We start from the raw sequence: 23,260 nt of genomic DNA on the forward strand, positions 1-23,260 counted from the left end.
GTTTCCTCTCCCAGGCTGTTTCAGTCGGTTTGTCAAGACTAAAGAATGGACGTTTAGCACCAGGAATGTCGTTCATTAACCACTCTGCTCCTATATCTATTGCACGCGAGTAATTATATTCCTGTCGCACCCACGATAACGGCGGTAAATGACACAATGCGAGCGGGATAGCAATATAATTATTCGCGTACAATAGAGATAGCAACACGCGGGTCAATGTACGAAAATCCTTGTGGTAAGCGTTCTTTCGTAACTAAATATCACAAGGCGTATTCTTATTGTACAAACAGAGGACCTACCGCAAAAACCGAAATTCGTAAATTGCGGGGATCTTTCTCCTTTTTTTTTCTTTTTTTTGAAGAGAGAAAAATGCCCGCCATTTACGAATTTCGGTTTTCGCGGCAGGCCCCCAGGTGTCTGTGTGGAAAAATTACACTTTCAACACTGACGAATAATATCCAGATCAAATTCATAACCTCCACGCCCCAGAAATAAAAAAATATACATGTTATAAATATTTATTTACTTATTTTATCTTATGCTATCCCTTATTCCAAAATATAACGAATTATTTCGTATATTTAACAAATCAAGAGCAATGAAAACTGCTTACTTTGTAAGGAAATCGATTATTTTTACGAAAACGTTGCAACAACAATATCTATAGTCTATGAAAAATGTAACGCATCTAAATTAAACACAAGCAAGGTAGATTTTCTAGAATATTCAGAAATTTATATAATTTTATACATGCCAGGTGATTTATGAGCCACTACGCTCTCGCGTCAACAATTTCTATCTTCTACTTTTTCCTAAACAGTAACAGTAGGCATTTGTCACTATGCCTGTCACGTTCTATCAAGTGGTTAAGTGCGAAAGTGACAGGCATAGTGACAAGTGATAAAAATGCGACCGTGCTACAGCCGCAGAACACGATACCGAATATTCCCTTAAACGGATCCCCACTATTTTTGTTACACCTTACAGTCACTTCCGAGCCTCGATAGTCATGTGATGCTGCCTATAGCTCTTCTCCACGATGGGCCATCATACTGGCCCGCTAACATGGGCCAGCGTGTAGAGAAATTAGTGGTGTCGGATGGCTTATGGTGCGGCGGGATGGCGATGTGGTGCGGCGATTTTTCGTCCGTACATCAGGTAGTGGGCCAGCGATGGTGCGTACGCGTCTACACGTGGGCCATTCCACAACACGTGCTCTCAGCCATCGCATGGCTATCACGGTGGTCCAGCGCCGGGCCATCGTGTAGAGGAGCCATCACCATCGCATGACCATCTCGCTGGTTCAGAAGTCCATCGTGTAGAAGAGCCATAAAAACGAAGTGTCGGACACCTCGGACCTTTCTAGCGTATGTCATCCTTTATGCGCGGTGGGCAGCTCCAACTACATCTAACTTAAATCTATACTTTGGTTGTAATATCTTTTCCCTTCACATCTTCCGTCTCAGCTTCCTGTCTGGGTGGCCTGTTCTTTCTGGGTGGGGACAGGATGAGCTTAGTGACTATGGCCAGGGGGGACTCCACTGTCACCCAAAGCAGTGCGCCGGAGGCGAACGCGAGGAATATGGTGGCGGATAACAGCACCATCTGTGGGGAAAAACATTAATCTTCAGATTAAAATTTTCACGTCTTTTTTTACGTAGTTAATAAATGTAAACAATGTATTTTTACATTTTCGGGTACTTGAAACATTTATTAGTTAACCAACCAATTAGAAAACAGCCTGGAACTGTATCTAATCGTTCTGGCTTTAACCTATTTCATTTTGTCGTGTAATGTTTTCATCTACCCTCAACTGGCTAAACATTCTGTCTCGTTGTAGGTTCTTTACTAGGGCGAAGTAATTTCTATGACCAGCGAAACCTGTGTCGAAACGTCGGTAAATAAAGGTAATAAAATAAATCCGCTATAGACCCAGTTATAAATGTAATTTAATATACATAGTAGGATGAAGGAATCAATAGTCAGTGAAGTACATGCCTGCCTGTTGTTACCTGGTTCTATTTTCCTTTAAAAATCATTTGTAGTTTTACATGTATGTAAAATGTATAATTGTTGGTGCAATAAAGAATATTTACTTACTTACTTACATACTGTGTAATAGTCGGATATGTAAGAAGGCAGTCTCTGCGATCCCATCAGACCGCGGTGGAATAGCGAGTCTAATAGCAGGAAACCGGCGTACGACGCGCACCACATCCACGTGAAGCAGCGCCACTCAAGTGACCATGGGCAAAATCGGCCTGTATAGGATGAAGTAGTCAATAGTCAGTGAAGTACATACTATGTAGTAGTCGGACATGTAAGAAGGCAGTCTCTGGGATCCCACCAGACCGCGCTGGAACAGCGAGTGTAGCAGGAAACCGGCGTACGACGCGCGACCCATCCACGTGAAGCCGCGCCACTCTAGGATGCCACGGAACACGGCTAGAACAAGCATCAAATTATAAAACATTTATTTAATTAAACTAAAAACTTTATTACACGATTTTACAAAAAAAGTACAAATGGCGGACTTGGCGCATTCTCGACCAGTCAACCTCAAAGTCAGGATTTTTACAATGTGGAAATGAGAGTGGGGTTGTTGATGAGATTCAAGATGGCGAAGACGTCTCGAGATTTTTTTTTTTTTTGTTTTGCTCATTAGTGTTGTTTAAAGTGTAATATTGATAGCTTATTAACTTATTATGCAGTGAACTATCGTGGAAGTTTGCAGCTAATGAAAAACTAATCTTGAAACGCGTTTAACCATGTTTTAATCAACACCCGGCAATCCATTCGTAAAGTCCAGCTATCTCTTTAAAGCAACTGCCAAACATCGTCATCCTCTACAAGCATACTTAAAAGTTACTACTGAACAACGACTTTATTTTACTTACTTTCGACCTTAAAGATGCAGGCAATGATAATAAAGATGATGTTACACTGGAACAGGGGCTTGTGGATGGCGCCGTAGATGATCTTCACGGGGTTTGAGGGTTCGAAGCCGTCCATGTAAAAGATGCCGCCGGACAAGATGGTGCCCACGCCAATGGGGAACGTCATCCACATGATCCAGGGGTATTTCTGAAAAAATGTAAAGTAAGATTCAAAGAAAAGGCCAAAAAAAGATGTAAATATATCTTACAGCGCTAACTTCGTTCGATTTTTCTAGGATCTACCTAATCATCAGATCTAAGACGCCAACTGTGAAGTACCCTTCCAAAAACGAATTAGAACAACTGTCAAGAAGAACTCAAAAATGAGCCCACGGAAATTGTGCCATGACCAAGAGCGACTTAACCACAGAACTGGATAAGCGTGACCGAATGGTAGGTCTGTGGAGTGTGGACTCAACTGTACTGCGCGTATGTGGCGTGGCGCACATGTTTACAACGTCAAATATTGTAATGGCACACAAGAGTTTTGCCATAGGTATATAATTTTATTTTAGCCAATCAATACTTTTATTTACCATTTTTTTTTTATAGTGGCAAATTGTGTATTGGTCAATATTCAAAGCTGTGGGTGGCGTATATTTATGAAAAAGGGATAAGGATTAAGTGATATATGTCAGATAAGTTTCAGTCATGTGGCCGGTTTTTCCAAGGCAAAAATTGAGAGCTTTGCCTATATGATATATTCCGTTACAGGCTTTTATACCTACAAATATTTTCTATATCACCTCAAAAAATCAGAGAACATTCACTGAAAAAAAACACACGAATTGAGAAAATTCTTATAAATCTTGAAGATGTTAAAAACAAACTAACCTGCAGCTTTTGACAGACACACTTCTCATTATAAGCAGGTGCGTAGGTGATCAGGCCGCCGGTGATGCCCAACACGTACGTGGACATATTCGTATGCGCGTGTGTGCCTTCTTGTTGGACAGAATATATATTATCCCGTGAAAAGTCCTCTTACCAGACCGATTATGACACAAAAACCAACCTGCAGCTTTTGAGAGACGCTCTTTTCGTTCTTGAGCAAGTGATAGGCGAGCCGGTGATGCCCAGTGCGATCGTGGATATAATCGTATGACTGTGTGTGCCTTCTTATGGACAGCTTTTCCACTGAAAAGACCTTTTACCAGACCGATAACGGCTCAAAAACAAACTAACCTGCAGCTTTTCTGAGACACTCTTCTCGTTCTTGAGTAAGTGGTAGGCGAGGAGTCCACCGGCGATGCCCAGCGCGTACGTGGACATGTTCGTGTGCCCGCCCACGAAGATGATGCGGAATGTGTCGTTGAACCGGAAGAGGGAGCGGTAGGTTCTGCAAGAGGACAGTTTGGTGGTGAAAATATTCGTTGTCATCGGGTAAGTCTCGGTAGCTCAGAGGGCAGAGCGATGGGCTAGTGATCCAGATTCGCGAATTCAAGACTCTCCAGAGACAGTGAGTTTTTCCACGTTTCCTTTATTTCTGAACAATTAGGTTACATAATTTTATCACAGACTTCTTATGGTCACCTCCTGTGTCCATCATCAGATGAGCTCGATGGTAGGTACCATACCAACTGGAATATACCTACATAGGAAGAGGGTTTAAATAAGCTTGAAGTTTTGACCCGAACGTACATACATATTTTGCAATTTCGATAAATAAAAGCAAGCAGAAAAAAGCTTACTCTGGCGATAGATGCACCACAGCCCCCAAGTTCTGGAAGTATAGATGCGCAGCGGGGATGGCCAGCGCCACGATCAGCATAAAAGTCAGCGCGATAATCTGCGCACGCGGCTTCCGGAACAGTATGCACACGAGTAGCCCCAGCCCGAAGAGTTGTGTGTCTGCTGCCAGATACCTGCAGTCATGTCGTCAGTTTTATTACAGTTTGACCAACATTCAACAATGATGGCACAAATATAAACACATAAGATTCTCACGATACGACGTTGTGACTTTTATTAAGGGTCCAACCTGCCGATGATTCTAGTTCGTTGGCCAACCTCGATATCACGATAAAGACTCTGCTTCTTCTTTAGGAAATAATATCCTTAATTTTTTGGTCACCTAACAAAATTACCCTCCTGCCCTGCCAATCACAATTATCACAATACATTTTACTCTCTTGAAAAAGGTTACTTACCAACTCTGCGGGAAGCAATGCGAGTCGTCGAAGATGTAATTGTTGACGTAGAGCAAGTGTGCCCACCAGTACTTGTTGCAGGCGACGGCCTCGCTGGTCACCACGTGAGGCCACAGGGGCCCATCACCCAGGTGCCGCATCAGGGTCATCACGGTGAACATGACCAGAGCATATATTGGAGTCAACCTGGAAGTCAAGTTGGGAGTTTTAGATACTTGTCAATAAGTTTTAGATTACAGATCAGCTTAACTCCTTGGTGCTGCGTAGAGATGACGCTCAGAGCAATTGTTCAGACTAATACCTGACACTTCTTTCCATTATCGCTCTACACGATAAAAATTTCAACTTCATCACTTAGATGGTTGGTAGTCCTCAACTGTGCGTTTCTGCAGAAACTTCTAGCCGTACAGCAAAATTTTTGTCCAGGGTATTTCCGGACCGATACGACCTTCAAACTTTCTAGAAAATTTAAAAGTTGTTGACGCAACCCTCTGATGTTCAGAGGTCCACGAACAACGGTAATTGCTTACTATTAGGCGATTCGTCCGCCCGTTTGCCTCGTACATCATAAAAATATTGACCGGGCGCACTCTGAAAATAAATGGTAGTTGATTTGTTTTACCCCAGCCATCGCATCAGCATGCCCTTAGGCCAGTCCCACAGGCTAACTTGGAACTTCTCAGCATGCAGCTCAAAGTTGAACGCCAGCAAGAACCCAGACATAAATCGTTTACCGGTCGGGTTAGTTTTATCCTGCTAACTTCCTGAGCTTACCTCAGCCATCGCATTAGCATGCCTTTAGGCCAGTCCCAGAAGCTAACTCGGTGTTTTTCAGCATGCAGCTTGAGGTTGAACGCCAGCATGAACCCAGACATCAACTGTTTATCTGCCTGTCAAATTTATCCTACTGGCTTACCTCAGCCATCGCATCAGCATGCCCTTCGGCCAGTCCCACAGGCTAACTCGGTGCTTCTCGGCGTGCAGCTCGAAGTTGAACGCCAACAGAAAACCGGACATCACGAAGAACGTATACGTCACAAGGTTCCCGTTAAACAAGATGTATTTTGCAGGATCATCGTATGACTGCAACAGGACATAAGTACCGTTAGTCATTTGTATTTTTAAGCTAGGTAAATAGGAATATAAATAAATAAATAAATAATATTATAGGACATTATTACACAAATTGACTAAGTCCCACAGTAAGCTCAATAAGGCTTGTGTTGAGGGTACTTAGACAACGATATATATAATATATAAATATTAATAAATACTTAAATACATAGAAAACACCCATGACTCAGGAACAAATATCCATGCGCATCACACGAACAAATGCCCTTACCAGGATTTGAACCCGGGACCATCAGCTTCGTAGGCAGGGTGTCTACCCACTAGGCCAAACCGGTCGTCAAATATATATATCGGGATGATTTGATGAATCAATAGTTGCTAAATTACTTTTGTAATATTTGCTATTACCTGGTCCTAGTAAAGAACCTAAAACGGTTATTGAAAATGTTAAATGATAAAATGAAATATGTTAAGAGCCCATTAACGTGCTCACTAGCGCCACTGCTAAATAATTGTGAGAATTTAAATTTAACGATAGGTATTTAAAAAAGGGGGCCGCTACGAACTGCATTTTGTTTTTTAAGTACCTTTTGAATACATCATAATAGTTTTTACGTTGCTGGAGTCGTCAATCTAGGCGTTCAAAGTTAAAACGGCCGTTTTTGTTTTGAGTTCGTAGATCAACGAATCGAGCAACATAAAAACTAGTTTGATGTTGTATGTTTGGTGTGTAGTCTGAATTCGAACGTCAAATTTACACGTCTGTCTTTAAAGGAGTTCCCTTCCCTCTGCCAACAAACTGTCTTGCAGTTTGGCAGAAGAAAAAAATTGTAAAGTTGGGTTTTTTACCGGAATATATGTTTTTTTTTACATTAACTTACCGTTTCGATGTAGTAAGGATTCTTGAGATAGGTGTAGGCAAGTACCAGAGCCGTGTGTGAGAAAAACACGCAGATCATCGTCAGCGCCCTGCCGACAAAATATTTACAATCCTAACAATCAATATGGGATTAAGTCTCAAACTCGCGACTCCGTAATACCAGTCATAACTACCTGAGCTACCGAGACTACCTGTCTGACCTAGTTGGTAGTGACCCTGCCTATGAAACCGATGGTCTTGGGTTCAAATCCGTGTAAGGGCACTTATTTGTGTGATGATCACAAATATTTGTTACTGAGTCGCGGATATCGTTGTCTAAGTACCCACAACACAAGCCTTATTGAGCTCACTGTGAGACTTACAACTAGACAATTTGTATAATAATGTCCTATGATATTTATTTATTTATATATTTCATATGCAAATGCCTATGTGTGAAAAATCAATTCACACAACCACAGTCTAGGATGAATGAAGCGTCTCTACTACTCAACGGTTGTCTGGAAGAGATCGCTCTTTAGCGATAATACCGCCTGTTGTGCCCATACTTTAATTTATATGCTTGATTTGTATAATTATCATGTCTCTTTTGATATAGCTGAGCAAAAAAAAAAAATCTATTGTATTGTGTTGCATCGTATAGTTGAAATTATCTGAGGTTATTTTTTGAGCTTGAACCTTAATCTCTTAAACAAAAGCCTTTATTTCTTTTATGCAGAACGGTAAGCTCCCGTCTTCACCACGTGCCAGAGCAAAAATGTCGTTTAAAAAGCAACTGTATTGTGATAGCATTCATGTTCAAATTTAGGTAAATTTTTGGAGATAGCAAAACGTGATACTCGACGGGCTGTTACAGGAATTTGAACCTTAAAAATAAGAGAGTAGAATTGCTTTTTAAACGAGCTTGTTCCCGTTCACTTATGACAGAGTCAGTAGCAGTACTACTAGTAGTAACAGCCGCATAAAAGAAACAATGCCTTTTGTTTAACAGAATATTCCAACTTTGTCAGTAGTAAAAGGCAGCAATTTTAAAAAATTTAGACGCGAAGCGTTAATGTCCCATAGAAAAATTTAATGTCGCGCCTTTTTCTACTGACAAATTGGGTGTGTTTGAGTATATATTGTATTGTACGCACCTCAGCCCATTGAAAAGTTTGAGCCTGTTGAGCCTAGGTTCGGGGCCCTCTCCGCTGGGCGCTATCAGCTTGCGCCAGTTTTTACGCATGGAAAACGCCATTAAGTACGGGTTTCCTGGAAAAAATATTATTTGCGGTGTAGGTAGATAGTTTTTACGTTTGTAAAGATTTTTATGAAGACCTAAGCTCGCGGTTGGCGATAACTATCCATAGGTTGTGAGGAACAAAATTTAAATCAAGAAACAACCCAGAAATTTCTAGACCAATGGTTCCCAAACTTGACTGGGCCCCGAACCACCTAACAAAAACTGCCAAATTCGGGACCCACCTCGTGGCAGTCTTAAATAGGCTGCATGAAATATTAAATTAGTACCAGCTGTTAACCCGATCGGTCAGCATGTCGTCTAATCTTTCAGGGCCCACTTAAATTTCGCTCATTTAGGAATTGCTGTTCTCGACTAAGATAGTTTTAACTTATCGCCAATATGGGAACTGGTGTAGTCGCATCGGTGAGGCCCTTTTCTTTCAATGTGTATTCCGAAGGTAATGAATAGGGTTGGCTCTCGTGGGGCCACTCACTTCCTCGCGGCCTCACGGCCTCGCACTTACCTCTTCATCCACGCCTAGCTAATGCTAACTAGCTACGCCACTGATCTCAAGACAGCCTGCTTATCCACGGGATATCCTGCTTTTCGGTGAATAAAAACTCCATGAATCACGAAAAGGTTACAGATTCTAATAGTCTAGTTTCCCCTTCCGAGCGGACCCTAGGCTACCTAAGAAACAATTCTCGGCAAAAGCCAAGCCGGGACAAAAAAGATGAATGTAGTGAAAATAATTAACCTTTTGAACGTCAAGAACACCTAAAGTCGTCGTTACTTGTCGTGTCCACAGCGCTAAGGACAACTATAGCCACTATAGGTGTTATAGCGGACGCTGTCAAAGTAAACTTTACAGTCAAGTAAGGTTTATCATTTATATAACTCCCTTGCACTCGGGAGCTTGACGTTAAAGTTGTGTTTTTGTCAAAATACATTGTGCAACGAGGGGGGGGGGGGGGGGGGGTGGTTAAGTAAAATTTTGCAAACAAGGTATGCAATATTCTTACCCCCGGAAGTACACACAATGTTTTTGATCTCACTTGTGAAGAAAAACTAAGAGTTGAATTAAATGTTAAGCGAAACAATGATTAAATCCGGTGACATTTAAAATATTCGTCGTCATTCTTTGATAGGTTAGGGCATCGAAGGCCTACCTATCCGGCATTCAGCAACGATTAAAAAATCTTTAAAATTCCTCGGAGTTACAGGTTTTTTTTCACAATCCATAACTCCCGCGGGAACAATACATGTGTATTTCAGTATACCTGCATGAATAAGATCTTTTTCGAGCAAGTGTGATGAAAAAAGATTAATTGTATTGTCTACCTGCTTTCTCGCCCTTTAAGATGTCGTATGATGTCCCAGCGGCGTTCAAAATGATCAATATCAGATAGACAGCTCCGACCACGTAGTCTCCGATGCTGAGGGAAGACTTTTCGCCGTGCCTTTTGCAGTATGTTATTTCAGTTAACCTGTAAAAATATATTATATTATCAAACCAAGCACAATCTCATTTTATGATCATATAACTACAGGATGCGCAAATAATATCATATTATCACATCACTTTGTCTTAATTTTTTAAATATATTAAGTGCAAAAAATTAAAAATAAAAATTATAAATATATTATTCAGGGTTGGCCATTTTATACGGAAGATAATTTCTGCCAAACCATCTAGCGGTAAAAAATTTTAATTAAACATTACCTGGCATTAAGCTGGTATCCTTTCCACAGCTCGTCATCCACGCACGCCTCAAGGACGGCTTTTAGGTCCTCCTCGTTTTCTAGACTCCTGTTCTGCATGAAGCTCTTGCAAGTTTTCTGTACACACAACGCTCGGTGCACCACCGTGTGGTTGAAATGCTTCACTTCGTAAGCGGTGTATTCCTGTCAATAAGTGAAAGTCGTTTTTTGGACCATTATTCATTTTTATGCCGATATTTTATAGCCTCTTAAGGCCCAGCCATAGAAATGAAAAATCCAAAATTTGCCACTGGAATTTGAACCTATAGTGCACGGAATACAGTAGATTTTATTTTGTTTGAAAATTGCACGAAACAAAACAAATGCAACTCTGTCCTAATTGAATATGATTTAAATTTCATCGAACTGAATAAGTCCTATAGGTAGGATAGACTTTGATAAAAATTGGTAGGTTTGATAAAACTCTTCATTCTGGTCAAAATAAATTATTAATAAATTAGTCGGAAGAACTATAAACGAAATAAATGTCACATTCAAAGGAAAAACCGGACACGTGCGAGTCGGACTCGCCCACCGAGGGTTCCGTACTTTTTAATATTTGTTGTTATAGCGGCAACAGGAATACATCATCTGTGAAAATTTCAACAGACGGACGGACGGACAGCGGAGTCTTAGTAATAGGGTCCCGTTTTACCCATTGGGTACGGAACCCTAAAAATGACCAAGGCCAGGACTGGAAACGAGCGTCTTCCGTTTACGCGACAGATGCTTGAACTGCTCGGCCACTTGGGCCGAGCGAGTAATTTAATTTGTTCTCGGAGTTTTCTCTTTTTTGTGTATTTTTCTTCTGTGCAATAAATTGACAAAGATACATAAAATTAAAATAATGTATGAAATAAATTACAGCGCCATCTATCTCACCACTTAAGTACTACACTGTGGTGTGAAGTTAGAAGGCACTTGTTTGAGTACGTTTGTCCTCGAAAGCAAAGGAAGTGCGTGTTTCACACCAAACTACACAGATGGCGTTACTAGTATTGTAGTCTCACTCCTCAGCAGATTAAAATGTGCACAGATAAAAATCCGTAAAAACTAAAATACTAAAGTAAGTTGACGTTTTACAAACACAGTATTATCTACCTATAGGGACCGTACGCGTTGGAGGGTCTGCCATCTTGTGGCCGAATCGGAACCATAAACATGCACATGTACACGTCACGTGTTTTCTTGTGCATAGTAGGAGCCATCTAGTGGGCTACATCGGAACAAAAAACATCATATTTACGCCTCGCGCCAAAAATCTGACGGCTCCTGTGCTACCTCCTACAGTTCATGCACGCTCCCTATTACACTGACAAACTATGTACTTATTGACGATTTTTCTTAATATGAGGACACAAATTAAATTATTTTGATGAAAATATTTTAACTTGCGTCGCTTAAAGTTGAAATATACTAATACACCGCGTTTTTTTAAGCTCCGTTAACTTCGGGGTATAGTTAAGTACATTTAAAGAAATTAAATGCTGCATATAGCGCTGTTGAAACATGAGCATTCTATTAAACTCAACCAAACAACTGAAATTTATGACCTATCAACTTAATTTCGAACATCAACCGTCCGAGATAGTACTTGCGTTTAGTAGCAAATGTATAAACTCGTACTAAACACTAATCAATACGTAAACCCTAAGGCAAGTGTACATGCTCATAGCGGCGTTATCAATTAAAAATCATTATTTATTAATTGCAAAATGGAGTAATTAGAATACCGGTGTCTTTGAGAAAGTAACTTAATTTAAGCTCAGGAATGCACCCTTGAAATTAACGGTGTATAAATTGTGTCGCTTAATTTCAAATTCGGATAAATCCATTCGACCCTCATATTAAATATCTACCCTATTTTGCGATCAGTGTTGGCCGAACGTTAATTGCAATTGACAGGTAACCATTACAAATTGAACCGTAAACAGTAACGGACGGTTACAGTTTACGGTTCAATTTGTAATGGTTAATTGCATTACGAACTTACTTTAATCATTTGCATGAGTTCAGAATTGTTTTTTGAGTAGAGATCGGCGTCGAAAAGGCAGTAAGTCCCCCCCGGCTCGGTGATACACGTGTCGTAGTCGTCCATGTGGTACAGCTCTGGCATTTTGCTGTACTCCGTGACTGAAAAACATGAATTAACCAAATTTTTATCAAGGAATTAAATCTACTAGTACCAAAAATATCAAATACCTAAACCTTAAATAGGTGGCGCTACAATACCTAGAATACTTGGAAAAAAAATCATAGACAGCGCACGTCACTCCGTCAATAACGCCTAGGTTCTTAACTACTCTAGCGCTACTCTGGAGAGATTTGGAACTATTATTTATAGCTGACAGCTGGACACTTTCGCAACAGTTCTACCATAAGAGATTTCACTCCTTTTAATTCCACACTCCATAGCATAAATTGGCCACAGTTTGGCCAGTGCTGTTCATATCGATATTTTGGAAAAAGTTTGAATTAGAGAATATCGCGAGAATTCACCACTAGGGGCGCTTCGGTTGCGCGGTTCAAAAGTAACTTTAAGTATTTTTTTATGTTATGTTCGAAATGTTTGTTTGTATTTCGAATATTGTGCAATGTTGTAGTTATAGTTTCATGTAGCTAAAGACCTGAAAAAAATAATTTAAATTTTTATCTTAAGTACTTCATGGTAAGAGATAAGCGTATTGGATATATAGGTATAAATTGTAATTAAAAATATATTTTAGCTCAAAATACAAATAGGGCCAACTCAGACGGGGCAATTTTTGAACAATCTGATTAATTACATTGTGTGGTGTGGACGCAAAAATTAAATCGTCTCGGTGATCCTTATTGCTTCGATTGTAAAGACCAGTCCCCAAACTGGACATTCAAGTTGACAATTACGTCAGCATTTAAATATGCATCTATCTCATCTACCGGCCACATGTGCAAAATTAAATCACCAATTATAGATTTATGGCGACAACCGAGCTCTCGAAATAAACAACTTGTCCTCACACCTGCATACTAACGTGGAAATTAGGCATTTTGGTGAGGTGGGACCTCCTGAGGGCCTACCGAGAACCACGTTCGACGTGTTGCCTCTCTGTCGCATTTTATTTGCCCATCTCATGTCAATTTAGTTCGCATGATTCGGCAGGCAAGTTTTTACATTGTGCAACGAGGGGGCAAGTCAAATTTTGAAATCGAGGTTTTTAGATGCATAACAGCTGCAGCCTCTGGAGTGGATAAAGACTTGAGTTTGCAATTTGATTACCCCCTGAGATACACACAATGTTTTTCATCACACGTGTGAAGAAAAAACTAAATTTTAATGGAAATAATTCTTAAATATGGTGACATTTCAACCATTCGCCCGCCATGTTGTCATTCGTTGACAGGTTAGGTTAGGTTAGGCATCGAAGCCACAGACCCACCCGGCATCGGCATTCAGCCACGATTGAAAAAAAATGTTTGAAAGTATATTAAACGGCTATTAAAAATTATTTAATTTAACATAAACAATAATGAAATTCTGTGTTTTAAAAGTAAAACTCATTTATACCTACTTGGTTAATATAAATTAGTGACACTATAAAAAAAGCTATAACTTTTTTTACATTCCATGACTTCAGTACTTTTTCGAATAAATGTGATGAAAATATTTACTATAGTTTGTCAAAAGACTATCTCATTTGAAACATAGACAGAGAGAATCATACTATCCTTGTCTTACATTAGTACTAGCACCGAAAAGAAAACGATGAGTATAGTTTTATTTGTTCTTTTTTACTGACAAATTGGTTTGACCAACTATACCTGAATAAGTTTTTTTCCAAATGTTTCATTTTCGATAGGTACAAGTTTTTATCGCTGAGTGCACTTCTCTTTCACCAGGCAACTAATATTCGTCGAAACGATTCTAACAAACCCAAACACAATGAATTTGCCTTGTTATCACAAAGTTCCTATGGCCACCTTCTGTCTCCATCATCTACTACTTTAATGGCTCCTCTACACGATGGCCCAGCGTAGGCCAGTCCTAGGGACGCATTTATGCGTTAGAGGGAGCAAGTGATATTGCTTTGCTATCTCATTTCACCGCATAGCTGCGTTCCTTGGACTAGCCTACGCTGGGCCATCGTGTAGAGGAGCCCTAATATTGGATTGTCGCCCAACTTACACTTGTATGTGAAGTTTCAGATTTGAACCCCTAGTGTAAATTTATTCGATAGCGTGACGTGACGTACGCATTTGCATTAAGTCTCATTTTGTATGGGATTTAGAAACAGCGCGCCAAGCGGAACGTTCTGGAAACTAAAAATCCCATACAAAATGAGTCTTAACGCAAACGCGTACGCCACGTTTCGCTATCAAATAAAACACTAGGGGTACAGTTGAATAATGGAAATTGGGTTTAATTTTATACAAACCATGCAAGTTAAAAGGAAATATCAGCTGAGCCCTTTCTCAGATTTGAGAATTTTAGGTAAATATCTCCGTCGCACTGGCGGCTCCTAAAAGTAATGCAATAAGGACTGCGTTTTTAAGAAAGCTCTCAGAAATCGAGGTTTCGTTCTCGACATTTTTCTTCTCCTCCAAAACGTAAACAATGGGGTTGGCCGGTCGAAGTATTAAACAGATGGCGCCATCATAGCTTGCCCTGTCAATCCCTAGAATTGTGTCAATTTTTTTTTTTTTGGAATTTTGTGACCTGGATTCCAGTACTTTAAGCCAAATCTCATAGAACAAAACTAGAGACAGGGGCAAGCTATGATGGCGCCATCTATGCAAACCTTTGACAGTTGCCAACCCCATTGTAACGACATTTTGAGAACGGAATGAGAAAGAAATTATCTGTGTTTGACCGTTTTGTGTTACGTATTATTGCAAAAAAATTATGCTAGACGTCTGTTTACGGCGCATTTATTTTGAAATTTTTAGGGCTTTCTGAAGTAACCTACCTAGTTCTTATAGAGACGAGAATATCAAAAAAGCAAAACGTACAGACATGTACTGATATTATATTGAACGCATAAAAAAATATCATCTAGCCTCGTAAGGCCCAAGGTCCTACCTATAGGACTTATTCAGTTCGATGAAATTTAAATCATATTCAATTAGGACAGAGTTGCATTTGTTTTGTTTCATGCAATTTTCAAACAAAATAAAATCTACTGTATTCCGTGCACTATAGGTTCAAATTCCAGTGGCAAATTTTGGATTTTTCATTTCTATGGCTGGGCCTTAAAAGGCTAGGGCCAAAATCCAAAGAGGAAAATTTCGAGAACGCTTGTATGGAAAAAAGTGGCTGTGACATAATCGGACAGACAGACGGACATGACGAATCTATAAGGGTTCCGTTTTTTGCCATTTGGCTACGGAACCCTAAAAATGATCCCTAATGTTTCCACTTATGCTTGTTTTCTTAGCATTAGGAAGAAGGTACGCGATGTTGTCGTGTCTTTTTATTGAAAAACACTTTTGAAAAATAAGACACGGCAAATATATAACGATTATAAGTCACATACCCTCATTTACTTATTGCTTTCATAAATAATATTTACTGATTTTTAAAAAGCGTTTTTAAATCAAAGACATGTCAAGACTTTTTTTCTAATGCTTTTTTTTTTAATACTACGTCGGTGGCAAACAAGCATACGGCCTGCCTGATGGTAAGCAGTATCCGTAGCCTATGTACGCCTGCAACTCCAGAGGAGTTACATGCGCGTTGCCGACCCTAACCCCCTCCCACCCTCGTTGAGCTCTGGCAACCTTACCCACCGGCAGGGACACAACACTATGAGTAGGGTCTAGTGTTATTTGGTTGCGATTTTCTGTAAGGTGGAGGTACTTCCCCAGTTGGGCTCTGCTCTAGATCTGGAATGACATCCGCTGTGCTGTGCCCTACCACACAGAGCGAGATGACATTTACAATGCCCATACCTCTCTTGTGGACGTAGTTTAAGGACATACCCGGGTCCAAGGACATACCCGGGTCCAAAAAACCGGGGCTAAAAAACGAACTTGCCCGTTATTGTTCTAACATTCCCCCTCGAACATCGGTTTCACCTTACCTATCCAATGCAAGGCTGCTAAAGATGGAGCATAGGCAACACCTTCACTTAGCGTCTCTTCTGTTTGGTGTAATTAAATACGGCAAGCCGTCCTATCTTTCGGAAAAATTAATCTGGCGGCAACAAAGGCGGACAGAACGTAATATCGCTAACCTGAAGCCGCTTATCACCCCTAAATATAAATGTGCTGCATTCCGTGGCAGCTTCCGGTTCCAAGCTACCAAGTGCTGGAACGACTTGCCGCCGCCTTATAAATAACTTATAAACAAAATCTTGTAAAAATTGAAAATTTCATAGCTTCGGGCAAGGTTTACACATTTAATTATGTGTGTGTAATACTTAAAGTCACGGCTCAGGTGAAGTTCAATACTGCAATTATCTGCATTCAATTGGAGTAATTATCTCGAGTATAATAAACTTTATTATTCCTTAGTAATTAGGTACATACACACATTATACGACTTGCACGTGCATTGGGGTCAATTTTTTTTTATATTAATTTACTACTACTGACCAGCTCCGTCACGGGTAATAACCCGTAATTTTTCCGACATCATTATAAATCATCACAAACTTTTCTGGAATTCGTTTAGTTTCAGAGTCAATACCAATTAAAAAAATATATCATTGTTACTTGGTGGAAACTCACAGTGTTGTGTTCCTGCCGGTGAGTAATGTTGCCAGAGCTCAACGAGGGGGGGCGGGTTTAGGGTCGGCAATGCGTATGTAACTCCTCTGGAATTACAGGCGTACATAGGCTACGGAAACTGCTTATCATCAGGCGGGCCGTATGCTTGTTTGCCTCCGACGTAGTATTAAAAAAATGCCTTTTTTGCGGCGATGATGCCACTATGGGATGTAGTCTATTATTCTTATTCATAGATATCAAAAAGTGACAAGTAACATTGCAAAAACTAGGTTTATGGAAAAAGAAAGTAAAAATTCCTTTCAAGTGCCAGTTTTACCAATAAATAAATAAAATCATTTCCATATTTCGGATAACAAGACCCATACATTACTAATTGCAATAACATTAACTTTTTATGTACATACAAAAAATATTTTTTTTGGCGTTATTTACTAAAATACATATACATTTTTTCCTTCTTTCAGCCTCAGAAATGCGTAGTTAAAAGCGCAATAAACGGACTTTAAAGCCTAATTAATTTTCGTATCGCCAGCTTATTTTTTTTAATTTTATTTGTATTATGAATGTCTTAGAAAAGTGCATATAAACTAAAATACAGCTTGTATTTTTGAGCAAAGAGTTTAGGCTAATGAACACACTTTCATAGGTTTTATAAAAAAACAGAAGAGTTTTATTTTTCCCATAAAAAAATAATTCAGCAAGCAATCATGTATCACTACATTGTTTTAACTCAAAACGTCGCATTTAATGAGGCGTCTATGATTATAATACGATGTACGAAATACATTGCCGCTCGAAAAAAAAAACAAAAATTATTTATGATTTGGTAGTTGAGACTAAATTTAAAAAATCTTTAAGAGGAAAGGGGACGGCCGCTTCTCCATAAAAAGTATAAAAACGTAGACCTCATTTTCCTTTCTGGATATTGACGTTATTTAAAATATTTTTACAGTACATATGGTGCTACTTTACCGCTCTAGTGCGAAAATTTGCATATTACGTTAATATGTCGAACATTTAAAAGGCCATATGTACCGTAAAACGTTGTACGATACATGTGCGAATAGGTAATTCGCAACTAGTGTCTATTTAAAACACTCCCTTCGGTCGTGTTTTAATTTATCGCCACGCGTTTCGAATTCCCAATTTTTTCGCACTTGTATCGTAATGTACTATTACATAATTTGATGAATATTAACCATAGCTATTGTGAACATGTGACTCGTCCGTACACAAAAAGAGATCAAGGTGTGCAAGATTTGTGTTTGACGTGTATCATTTTCTATATATTTGTATTATCATTACAGATTGGATTTGTATATGATGAATGAGAAAGTGAGACTGTGTGCACGTGCCCGCAAAAAATGACAGAACGATTTGCACGGTAAGATATCGCTTGGGCAAAAGTGAACATCCTTTAAAATCATTTTTTTTTTCTTATGCCAAATTTTTAAGACAGGCGATAAGGCTTGTATCATGTATTTTTTACTGTTAAAGGGTTAAGGTCAAATTAAAGTTCTAAAACCTGTAGAATTATGAAATCCGTGACGCAGAACCTTGAACACGGAGAGCGGATATTTGTATATCAAAACAAAATCCTGTTTGGTTCTGAGTTGTTACGATAACTTTTAAACGTGTTCTCGGAAATTGCAAAATTATTCAGGGTCAACATTTTGCAAAACATTTAAATATACCTATAAATTTTGTCTATTGCGTCAAAAAGCCGATTTTTTACATAGATTTGATACGAAACCTATATCTATGGAGCAAATCTGATTATTTTAGTATATATTTTGAATCGTGTTGTGTTGAAAAAAAAGCGCTGGTGGCCTAGCGGTAAGAACGTGCGACTTGCAATCCGGAGGTCGCGGGTTCAAACCCCGGCTCGTACCAATGAGTTTTTCGGAACTTATGTACGAAATATCATTTGATATTTACCAGTCGCTTTTCGGTGAAGGAAAACATCGTGAGGAAACCGGACTAATCCCAACAAGGCCTAGTTTACCCTCTGGGTTGGAAGGTCAGATGGCAGTCGCTTTCGCAAAAACTAGTGCCTACGCCAAAGTTTGGGATTAGTTGTCAAGCGGACCCCAGGCTCCCATGAGCCGTGGCAAATGCCGGGACAACGCGAGGAAGAAGAAGAAGATTTTGAATCGTGTTATTTTATAAGTCCGCAAGCTCGTCCGAATTTCACCTTCCCATTCAAACGGAGTATCGTTCTCATTTTAAAACTACGCGTTGGATCGAAATGAAACTTCGCACATACAATGAATAGTTTATATAGCTCCAGCTTATAAAACAAATGAAATAGAGTGAAAAATTGTTTTGTATGAAAAACTTACATCGCTGTATTTTTTTAACTATGGTATCTGAAGCTACATAAATTAATTACAGACGAAGATAATAATATACCTTATCCTATTGAAAGTTTTTTTTTAATACTACGTCGGTGGCAAACAAGCATACGGCCTGCCTGATGGTAAGCAGTCTCCGTAGCCTATGTACACCTGCAACTCCAGAGGAGTTACATGCGCGTTGCCGACCCTAACCCCACCCCCCTCGTTGAGCTCTGGCAACCTTACTCACCGGCAGGAACACAACACTATGAGTAGGGTCAAGTGTTATTTGGCTGCGGTTTTCTGTAAGGTGGAGGTACTTCCCCAGTTGGGCTCTGCTCTAGATCTGGAATGACATCTGCTGTGCTGTGCCCTACCACACAAGGCGAGATGACATTCACATTGCCCATACCTCTCTTTTGGACGTAGTTTAAGGACATACCCGGGTCCAAAATCCGGGTCGTAAAGTACCACATTTCAGAGCAATCTAGCTAGTCGTTTTTAAATGAGAGCGTATAACTACGTTTGTATAGAGAACCGGGCTTGCTGCGGACTCTTAAGTAGTCAGTCGTCATACATTAATAAATAAACTGTACCCCTAGTGTAAATTTAGAAACAGCGCGCCGATGGGATTTAGAAACAGCGCGCCTAGCGGGACGTTTTGGAAACTCAAAATCCCACACAAAATGAGACTTAACGCAAATGCGTTCGTCACGTTTCGCTATCGAATAAATTTACACTAGGGGTACTGAAGTAGATGTCGTATACGTCAGTAAATCTCCACCAAACACCAGCTCGCAAAGACTCTCGTTATTCTTTCAATACTAATGAGATATGAAAATATATAATTTTTCCTTCTTTAATGTGGACCACATGACAATCTATAAATTCTATAAATTGTATTGTATTGTCCCACGTTGGCCAGAGTTTATCATTGTGATTGACATCTGTATATACAATTTATACTAATGAGAAAGTTACATTTTATTCACTAGAGTGGCAAAGTCATAAGATGCAAACATGTGACCGCGGCCGGCAAAACGTCCCACTTTGTCACTTGCCATAAGAACGCCTTGACAAGGTTTTCGTATAAAGGTACAAGCAAATCTCGTCTTTATGGCAAGCGATAAAGTGGGACGTTTTGCCGGCCGCGGTCACATTTTAATTTCTTGCCATCTGGCATGCTGGCGAAATTTGTGAAAGTATTTTTTTTTTATCTATCAAAAATATTAAAGATCGCATATTGTTTCTTCGACTACTATTTTAGGATATCGCATATAAACGTTAATACTACAATGGGCAAAATTGCCGGCTTTAAGAAAATATCATCTTTAAAATAGTCAATTATTGACCAAGGGATGAAAGTCACTCATTTCTGCCGAGGTAGTTTTCTCACTGCGTTCGACCGCCAATAATACGAGGCTGAAATGATTCCTTTAACCCGTATTATTTTTCATTAACAATACGAGGAAAGTTAAATACATGTGTTTTTTTAAACATCGTTTAGTATTTTTTTTATAGCATTTCTTAAGGGTACTTTCAATGACCCATTTAAGTTCAAGTGTCGTTATTTATGAATAGGGAATTAAATATCAGAATTAAACTTGAATAACAAATCCATTAATAACCAAATTTCAATTGCTTATCGTAAAAAAAAGAAAACAAACGTACTTGTAAAGTAAAATACTCTGATGCAGATACATATCACTTTCTGGACACTTTTTAGAACAATAATGACCCCCTTTCATGGCATGAGAAATGAAAATAAATAAAATAGTTCAATAACTAATGTCCAAAATTACAAGATATTATCATGTGATGTTATCAATCACTTTTCATAGCCTATTAATCGATAATTAATAATTAAAGCTAATTATTTTCAACTTGTAACACTCTCCCATGTATATATTAACAAAAAAATGTCTGAACAACACAATATTTTTTTCAAATAACTATTACATATGTATGTAATGGAATTTATAAAACAATTCTATTTTTTTACTATTATTTCCCGTGCCAACAAGCGACTAAAAAAACTAAAAATTCAAATCATAACCAAATAAACTTACAATTTAAATGATAAATAACGCCCGAAGACTGATGTACAAGGAACATCAGCAATAAAAACTTCATTTTGTCTTTTTCACAAACACATTAAAACAAAAAAACAACATTCACTCTCGCCGGCACTCTTGAAATTAACGAAAATGTTGTGAGGCGGAGCGCAACATGTACCTATGTCGTATGTCGTAACTGACTAGGGCAGGTTTGGTCGAGACGAGGTAAAATAGACTGTTAATCTGTAGACAAAGTTTCGTAATCAATGTAGATGAAGTCTTGTACAAACTCACTCATGGAACTACAAGTTAGGGGCATTTCACCAACTGGAGACGCCTCGTCTGTATTTTCGGTACAAAACAGACGATTTTTGCGGGGGAGGGGCACCTCAAATGTATGGCTATTTGTACGTTAATAGCCATTTCAGATAAACGTCAGTCCGTACAATATGTATGACGTGAGTATGACCATTGGCCGAGGTTTTCGACGGAGGGACTCCGGTTGGTTATCCTTGAAATGGTCTAAGATCTACAATGAGACTGTATCAGAGGTTGGAAAAGGTGCGATATTAGCTATTACACCTTAAATATGCCACAAAAAATATTATTTCTGATTTTTAGGGTTCCGTACCTCAAAAGGAAAAAACGGAACCCTTATACGATCACTCGTGCGTCTGTCTGTCCGTCTATCCGTCTGTCGCAGCCTATTTGCTCCGAAACTACGAGACCAATTTATTTGTGGTACACATATGTAAATCTGTGACCCAAAGACAAACATGTAACTTAAATAAATGAATCTGAAACATAGGGGCCACTTTTGGGGGGTAAACGAAAAAATAAAAAAATAAAAGTTTTGCACATTATATCGAGTTACATGTCAAATAAAAGGGCTTATTACGAGAATTTCAAAAATATCTTTTTTTAATATTAAAAGATTCGAAGTTATTCAAGAAAATAGGCAAAAAATTACAAATCCCCCGGGTGAGTTCGCGACGATGACTTAACGAAGTAAGTATCTTGTTTTTTTATATTTTAGCCGACTACAGCAAAGCAAAAGCAGTATGTGTTTATCTGTTTCCTCAAAACTTCTAAGATAATCGAGCTGATCTGATGATGGAGACAGGAGGATGGTGGGCAGTACCTGCGCTACAAGGATATCTTAAAACGTGACCTTTTGGCCACCAGCATATCATGCGACTCGTGGGAGGAGCTTGCATCTCGGAGATCGGACTGGCGAACTGCTGTCAACACAGGTCTTGGTAAATTCGAGCACACCCGACTTGAAGATCTTGACGCCAGACGCCAGCTCCGAAAAACTCGGCCCAAGCCCTCCTACCATTACACATACAACGCATCTGGGTAACTCTACTGTGTTTCATGTTGCCGGACTTTCAAAACAAAATTTGGATTCGCAAGCCCCGTCCGCGCCCATGCACGTAATAGTTAAGACCCTTTTTATTTGTCAGGATGTTGCCGTCGACGGATACGTCTGGGAGGACATCTTCATTGTAGCTAAATAAATATAGGTAAAAAACTTAAGTAAGTCACCTGTTGTATGTAGTTGTGACGTGTTCAAATAGACATTTGTTTTGTTTGTGTGTGTCTTTTAAACATGTATATTGTCTATTCGAACACGCCACAACTACATACAACAGGTGACTTACTTAAGTTTTTTACCTATAACGTAATTGAACAATTTTTGCCCTTATGATATCCTAAGTCTGTCATGAATAATAAAATAAAGTCGGGCCAAGATAACTCCGCATGGCAAATTTTGATGAAAATAAATGATGTTTAGGTATAATAACCCTTCCACTCTTTGTGCTATTAAAGGCGGTGCTAAAATATTTCAGATGAACTCTAATAATTAAAGAATGATACCCTGTAGCACATTTCAAATAACATACGATGGTATTGTTAGCTCTTGTTTTGGGATGGCTTGCATGCACCTTATTGATCCACTAAAACAAGGATTTCGCAGGGAAAGTAGATTTTGAATCCGCAAATCGTCGTAGTCGGGTTCCTATACCATACCTACGCGCGTAATCCGATTTTGATAAAGCAAAATAAAGTATTATTGGTTTTTGCTTACAGTTATATAGGTATACGTAGCATGTTTTAATTATGATATAGTCT

At 39.1% G+C, this 23,260-nt stretch overlaps 1 protein-coding gene across 1 annotated transcript; it reads right to left on the bottom strand.

Moving 5' to 3' along the window:
* Positions 1–504: 504 nt before the first annotated feature.
* On the bottom strand, positions 505–21,303 carry LOC133527812 (nose resistant to fluoxetine protein 6-like). Its single transcript, XM_061864990.1, has 13 exons — positions 21,137–21,303; positions 12,017–12,156; positions 9,986–10,167; positions 9,604–9,749; positions 8,177–8,291; positions 7,042–7,129; positions 6,003–6,169; positions 5,087–5,272; positions 4,628–4,801; positions 4,122–4,275; positions 2,898–3,084; positions 2,303–2,445; positions 505–1,605 (listed from the first exon to the last, which is right to left on the bottom strand). The coding sequence occupies exons 1-13, from the start codon at positions 21,198–21,200 to the stop codon at positions 1,420–1,422; spliced, it is 1,932 nt and encodes a 643-aa protein (XP_061720974.1). The 5' UTR covers positions 21,201–21,303; the 3' UTR covers positions 505–1,419.
* Between the last annotated feature and the right edge of the window lie 1,957 nt (positions 21,304–23,260).

This window comes from Cydia pomonella, chromosome 18 (genome assembly GCF_033807575.1).
Source record: "Cydia pomonella isolate Wapato2018A chromosome 18, ilCydPomo1, whole genome shotgun sequence".
Classification (NCBI taxonomy): Eukaryota; Metazoa; Arthropoda; class Insecta; order Lepidoptera; family Tortricidae; genus Cydia; species Cydia pomonella.